At 35.0% G+C, this 7,494-nt stretch overlaps 1 protein-coding gene across 1 annotated transcript in view; it reads right to left on the reverse strand.

The window, feature by feature from the left end:
* Positions 1-547: 547 nt before the first annotated feature.
* LOC117169611 overlaps positions 548-7,494 on the reverse strand; it is a 7,463-nt gene continuing 516 nt past the window's right edge. The window contains exons 2-3 of the mRNA XM_033356063.1: positions 2,156-2,227; positions 548-1,929 (exon numbers count right to left, since the gene is read on the reverse strand). Of these exons, the coding sequence (XP_033211954.1) occupies positions 1,394-1,929; positions 2,156-2,227 (608 nt within the window). The 3' untranslated portion in view covers positions 548-1,393. The remainder of the gene's footprint in view (positions 1,930-2,155; positions 2,228-7,494) is intronic.

Here is a 7,494-nt window from a genome sequence, read left to right on the forward strand (position 1 = left end):
TAATCGACTCATCGTGAATGTTGCCGAATTTATCATAAAGATCTAAATTATAAATCTGACATGGAAATGAAGAACAGAACTTTTCCGTCAACAGATGCTCCACTAATGCATTTGTTTATTAAGTTCGTTTGAAAAAATTATAAGATTAATCAACAAAGTATGACTTTTATTGAAATCATCACAAATTTCCCATTCTTACAAAAATTTACATCGAAAATGTGTTGAAATTACATTCATATAATTGAGAATCTTTGAAATACTGTGAAATAGATGCATGAAAAAATGCAATTTTCTGTTTTGCATTATTCTTGATGCTATCAAAATTTGAATTTTCAATTTTTCAAAATAATTCAGAAGATTTTTATAATATTCTTGTAGAGCATTCGATAAGCAGCACAGTTATCGTGCTAACAAACTAAAAATCTACAGACATACACACACAGGCAGACAGACACATTCGTAAAAATCGGTTTTTTGTATTCAGGGGGTCTTAAAACGTGAAAATTTGACAAAAACAGAGGAGTGGGTCAAAGTTTACACAAATCTAATATCTTCTCTGATGCGAATGTAAAAAAACGTTTCTTTCTTCTTCTTATAGCACTTCATTTATTCAAGATTAGAAAAAATTATTATATAGTAAAAGAAAAGGTTCACAAATTTAAAAAAGCCGAAATACAATAATTCTTGAGCAGCAATACCTGAACTCTTGCTGATGGTCAGTTTCGAGTAGGAGTCTACTTTCCTTCACATGCAACGGATGACAATTGTGCTGTTATGCTACAAAGGCCGGTTATTAAAACTGAAATTACAAGAAGATGCTTAAGTGAGTGTTTCATTAACTAAGTAGATACAAAAGTATAATAACTTCTTACTGGAATGGAAGACATTTATCACTTTTTACTTTCATTCGAATTTTTTTCAACATAATGTAACAAAGCTTAATCCAAATAATATATTTTAATTTGTTAATATTTTTCGAAAAGCCACATCCGGCACTAGAATTGTGTAAATATTTTAGGGTGGTGGGTCTGTCGCTCCACGGAAAGTAAAACAAATGTTAAGTTAATGCTACAATAGAGTATCTCCGCCAGATGACGATGTTCCGTCAAATCCACGCTCTGCACAAACGCTTTGAACGAGACAAAATTTCATGTAGTCCAAATACCACTTTTCCTGAAACATGCCTCCAACTATTCAGCCTGGCTTAAAGGATTTTCGAGAGCTTTTTTTATCTTTGGCGTGAGAAATTTAAATTAAGAAAGCGTCTCAGCATCGAAATTTAAACTCATTTCAGTATTAGAAAGCAGAAAATGTCGGAAGTTTTAACAGAGTATGAAGTCAAAAATTATCCTAATCATTTTTGTCAGAAGCTGCCAACGGTGCTGAAATAAGGTTAGGAAGAGCGGCCAGAGGAGCTATAGAAAATCTTGCTGATGAATTTTTTGGGGGAGCGTCTAGGCGAACGGCTGGTGGAGACGGAGCTGTGGTCGGCTTCGGAGGAAGAGCTCGCCACAAACATTGGTGGTCTTGGATGTAGTGCTCCTCTGTACGTTCCGAACGGCTCAATTACATTTAAATCTAAAATATGCTCAGGCACAAGACCATTTACGTTAAAATTTTCCTTCAGAAAATCTATTTCGACCTTGAATTGTTTATCGTATCTTTCGTCATACAAAATCTCGCTGCATTTCACACCGGCTATGGCTCTGATCCTATCCTCTAAGATATGTCCAAAGATCATAGGACCTATTGCTAATAAAATTTTGTCGGGTGTACATTCTTGGTAAATTCCCATAACATCTTTCACTAGAAAGGTTGAGAATTGTGTACGCTGTGCGAGTGTCGGGCATCGTACTTTCCTGACAGGCAGATCTGGAAGGTTGAATTTCTGGAGAACTTCTATGGGAGTTCCTGATTTCGTACTTAATTCTGCAAGTCAAAATAAGATTATTTTTGTTGAAAAATATTAATGAATATGTTTTAATAGGGTTTGATTCACGATTACAACATGAGAGCGAAAGTAACAAGGGGGAGCCGGCGGTAGAGGTTTTATCCTCCAGCCTGTGGGTAAATGTTACTGATAATTTAATTGGTTTGCTAAACGAATCAGGCTTAGGTTAATTACTTAGTAGTAACCTTTGATAAAAAAACTAACCTGGATATGGAGTTCCGCGTTCTCTGTATTCCAGAGGTGGTAGTCTGGGGGATTCTGATTGCGAACTTAACACTGCAAGAAAAAATCCGGTAATTTTTAAACATAAGTATGATTTAAGAAGTTTGAATAGGGAAATCCTTGCAATATATTGTTCGTATATAGTCAGCTACCTGAGCATTAACATTCAAGGACTAGAATTTGAATCTTATCACATTCTTTAAATTAAACTCTTTTATAAACTTAATCAAATAATTTAAAATGAAAATGTACAGAATATTGACCAAAAAACTGAAGTTTAGTTTTCAACGAGATAATTAAACTTTTGACAAAACAGTTAAATTTTATCTAAATTATTGAATTTTACAAAATTTTATAACCCTCAACGTACACAAAATGAATGATTAATCAAGTGACTAAATATTTAAATAATGGAGTTTGAACACCATAAATTTTCTACTAAATAATTAAATTTTGAATACACAGATCAATTTTTTATCCAAGAGACGAATTTTCAACCAAGAAGAATTAGTTTCTACCAAAATAGACGAATTCTCAACAAAATGTATGAATTTTCAAACAGATTTATTAATAAATAATTCATTATTTTTAGCAAAAATAAAAAGCATGAATTTTTAGTAAGAAAATGTTGTTTAAAAACATTTAACAAAATAGTCCAATGTCCAACCAAAAGATTTAATTTTTAAATAAAATTATTAATCTGCAAGAAAAAAATTTAATTTCGAATCAACTATTTAATCTTTTAACCAAGAGGATGAATTTTCAAGTAACAAAATAAATATTCAACTGGAATAGTAACTTTTTCCATAATTTTTTAAACTAAAAAGACCAAACCTAATTAATAGTTGAATTACGGGTAAAAAAGATTTATAGTTAAAGTTTTGAGAACAAACTATACATTTTCTATATATACTCTAACATTTTCCCGACTACTTTTTTATTTTTCTGAACCATTAAATTTAAGATTCCAGAATTATATTCTTTTAGTATTTTCTACATAGTATGTCTTAGTAAGAAAGTGAAGCTGTCTTTAACAAAAATACGGAAACTTTCAATCAATTATTTGTAAATTTATTTAAAGGGTGTCTTATACAAATTTTCGCACTTTTGAAATATTATTTTCAAAATCCCGGAATTTTTTTAGAATTTGCCTGAATAACAAAATTCCCTTTATTTTCACGATTCTTAGAGGTTGATTACCTTTTATATTTCCTGCAAACTTCCGATTTAATCATATAAAATCACGGAAATGCACTAAACTTTGCAACAAATAGATTTTGAGAGGTTATTGTCCTGATCTTGTGATCTATGTTCATTACTTTATGTACATTTATCATTGAAAACTAAACCCAGGAGGATCAGATCAATTATTTGGCTAAAATTTTCTGTGGCTGAAGTAAATAATGTCGTGAGGGCATTCAAAATGCACGTGATAACGTCAGAGTACAGAGAGCCTTAAAGAATAGTTCTACATGTATACTAAGGGCATTGACTTTGCCAACTGGTGAAATGGCAAAAAAAATAGCGAAATTCTCGAACACCTCATGTAGGTGTAGTATTCAAGAAGGTTCAAGCACTTTTAACACCACAGCTGAAGAGATACTTCTACGATGAGGTTAAATTATTCACACCAATTAGCCTATCATTCTGCATGTTGAGAAAACTAAGCACGGTAGTCAATTTTAATATGAAACAGGAAATGATGCTGGCTAGACTCTTTCATAGTAATTTCTTTGACTTGCACAGAGGAAAATCCACGATTAGTGTTTTCCATGCAGATACCTTCCGCATTCAAAGAATACGATGAATAGTAGATATAGTGATAGCAGCTTAAATAACATTACTAAGGAACCTATATTAAATTTTATGGAGGAACGTGGTGCAGGTACACCACTTTTAATAGATTAATTAGCTCAATGCTATGCTACAGAGTTGTCTAGTCTTCTCTCAACGTTTACAACGTGAGAGCGAAAGTAAAAGGGGGTATTCGCAGAAAGGAGTTTTAGCTTCTACAATGCGCGGGACGTAATTGATTGTTTGATTCGTTTGATACATAAATCAGGTTCTTATACACAAGGGTTGATAAATGATCATTTTGTTATGATGACTGAAAAATATGAGGGAAACAAAGATATTTAACCTGCAGCAAAAGGTCTAGTTAGGCCACATATCGCGAGAGCGGCGCTATTGTCGAGTTTGTGGCTTAGCTTTTTTCGGTACTCTTCGGCTTAATTCGGCAATGCTGCTATGTTTAAATCGAATATTTTGACCACATGCCACAAGTGACGCAATAAACTCTGCTTCGATCAGACGGGAATTTGAAATTCTTTAATTGTTATGGATTCTTTATTTATTCTCGAGGACTAAAAGGAACTTTTCTTCATTTGGACATATTCCTAGTATATGTAACTTATTCGTATTGCTAAAAAAGTAGAATATAGTGTTCTATAAATTAAGAATTAACAAGTAACTGAAAAAACCATTTACCATTGTATGACCAAAACCCACTAATGAAAAATGGAGAATATATTAAAGATTTTTAAACGCTTTCCGCTTTCGAAAGATCATCGGGGCACCACTGGAGCCACAGTTAGGTCAAGCAGGAGCAAATGATGTTCTTCCTCAAACTTTTGATGATTTAACACCACCACATCCCCCAGAGGTGGATGACCTTATACAACCAGAGGTAGAAGCAGAGGTTCAGCAACCAAAAAAGCGACAAAAACTGACATACCATATGAACAGAGACGTTACGCGCCTTTATTTTCTGACAGAGAACATCATAGACCAGCTAGCATGTTGAAATAGTTTCTATCAAAATAGAAGTGGCACGCCAACTTCCTATTGATGAACTCGCCATGGAAGATGTGAACAACGAAGACTTGAATGATGCTAAATGCGTGGGTGTTAGGAATCATGAAAATCATGTACCGGATCCATTAGAAACACATCCGGATATTAATAACGATGGTGTGGGTAGGTAAATCTCAGAAAAACAACAGCACCTTGAAAGAAATTTGGATCATGCTTAACTAGACACCGAAGTCCCTTAATTAGAAGATGTGACTAACGACTGGTCGGGAGTTTGGGGAAAAATAAACAGATGCAGTTTGGACACTCGACGGTTCGCACTGGAGGAAGCAAGGGCAAGAAATAACCCTGAAATGCAACTGACAAACATCACAGCTGTAGGTGTTTCAGCGGTCTTAAAAAGGGCAAGTGATTGGAAAGCACCAGATCAGAAGATCATTGAAAACCAAGATCTGATGGCAGGCTTTATGCTCCAGGGTATCACGCATATGTTACCAAAAAAACCAGACGCTCAAAATCCATCTGACTTTTGAGCGATAGCCTGTCTGCTAATAATTTATAAATGTCTTACATCTATCATTGCAGATAAGGTATATTCTCATTGCGACGAGAATGACATTCTTACCGAAGAGCAAAAAGGATGTTGTAAAGCTCGTGAGACTGTAAAAATTTAGTCACTATAGACGCTGTTGCCATGACTCAAGCTCGTAAGCATCAAAAGAACTTACAAATGGTATACAGTGACTACAAACAAGCGATTCTATCGATGCCGCATCACTATTTGCTTGAAGACTTAAAAGTTTACAAAATGTGCCCACGCATTATTAACTTTTCAAGCTATTCGATGAGGTTTTGGGCTACAAAAATCAAGTATTTTGATCATGGACAACCAAGGATAACTAGATTAATACGCTTTACGACGGGTATATTTGAAGAACACTCCTTCAGCGTACTATTGTTCTGTTGAGTGTTGATTCCATTGAGAAAAACACTAAACAGCATGTCTCATGAGTTCAGAATTCATAATAATAAGGATGGCCATCAAGTGACCCATCTTCTTTACACGAATGACCTGAAGCTGTACGCTAGTTTAGCCCATAAACTGCGACAAGTGATCGATGTCACAAAGCAGTTTTAAAATGACATCCACATAAATTTCGGACTAGATAAATGTAGAAACGTGAATTTAACCAGAGGGGACTTAGGGACCGCAGGGTAAGAGAACGAGTTCGAAAATGAGATCGAGGCAATGGCTGAAGGCGAATTATATAACATCTGGGTATTCTTGAATCTAAGGATATTCAGCATACGATAGTTAAGACAAGCCTCACGACTGCCTTGACTACGAGCCTCAGATTGATTATGAAGAGTTTTCTCAACTCGGCAAACAAAATTCTGGCAATCAACACATATGCTATCCCTGTCCTCACGTACTCCTGAGGGCTCATAAAATGGTCTATAACCAACCTTGCAAAGTTCAACAGAATTGTTCGCGAGACTATTTGAACAGCATACCAAATGTTGCGCTCTACAGTAGCATCTGTAAAGCGGATTTTGACTATACGCCCTTAAATTTGTCCTCATGTGGGGCCTTGAATGTCAGGGCAGAAACCACAGATAGATTAGAAATACAATATTGGCAAAAAGCCCTCCATGCCGAGCACCCCAAAAGGTTAGATCAAAACGAAGTGGACAATAAAGCATCAAATATTTAGCTAAGATAGGGTGTTCTGTATCCAGAGATGGAAGGGTTAGTCCTTGCCCTAAACCTAGAACTCTTAAAAGAATGGATGACATTCTATAGATACATTCCAATGCCCGTTTTAGAAAGCGAAGATCACATCTTATATCGGGATGTTAGTATCCAAACGGATCATTACATCCGGGCCAATCGACCTGACATCTTCATGCGATAAAATGTGGAAGAGTCTACATTATCGACATTGCTTGTCCGCTTAATTGAAATTTACAGTCAACCTATACAACCAATATCCACAAGTGCAGCGAGTTAAGGCATAAAGCAAAGACCATACGGATTGTTTAAAGCCAAGACACGATCCACATATCTGTATCCAATAAAACGGTTAACATGCATATTGCACATAAACTTGTAATTGTACTTAATTAAAAACTAAGAAAGAAAAATGCACTGAAACCAAACTTTGTTTAAGTTCACTACTACATCACCTTTCATTTACCGCAAAATGATTTAAATGATGCTCGATTTATTAATTAAATTTCAAGTTAATGTTTAATTCGTGAAATATGGTGAAACTATATTATGTCATTTACATTATACGGAAGGATGCATACAGACTTTTACTAAGGTATGATTATTGCGATGCCTCTTTTCATGATCTGCATGAGTCAATTAAGAGCGTATTGTCAGGCGATGAAATCCTTCGCATGCACTCTGCTAATTTACTAAAAATTACTCATCCATGATGCCCTTTTAGGCAATCTTTACGAAAAGAGTGAACTTCCCCAGGTAAGTACGACCCACGAGCACC

Source organism: Belonocnema kinseyi, chromosome 3 (genome assembly GCF_010883055.1).
Source record: "Belonocnema kinseyi isolate 2016_QV_RU_SX_M_011 chromosome 3, B_treatae_v1, whole genome shotgun sequence".
Classification (NCBI taxonomy): domain Eukaryota; kingdom Metazoa; phylum Arthropoda; class Insecta; order Hymenoptera; family Cynipidae; genus Belonocnema; species Belonocnema kinseyi.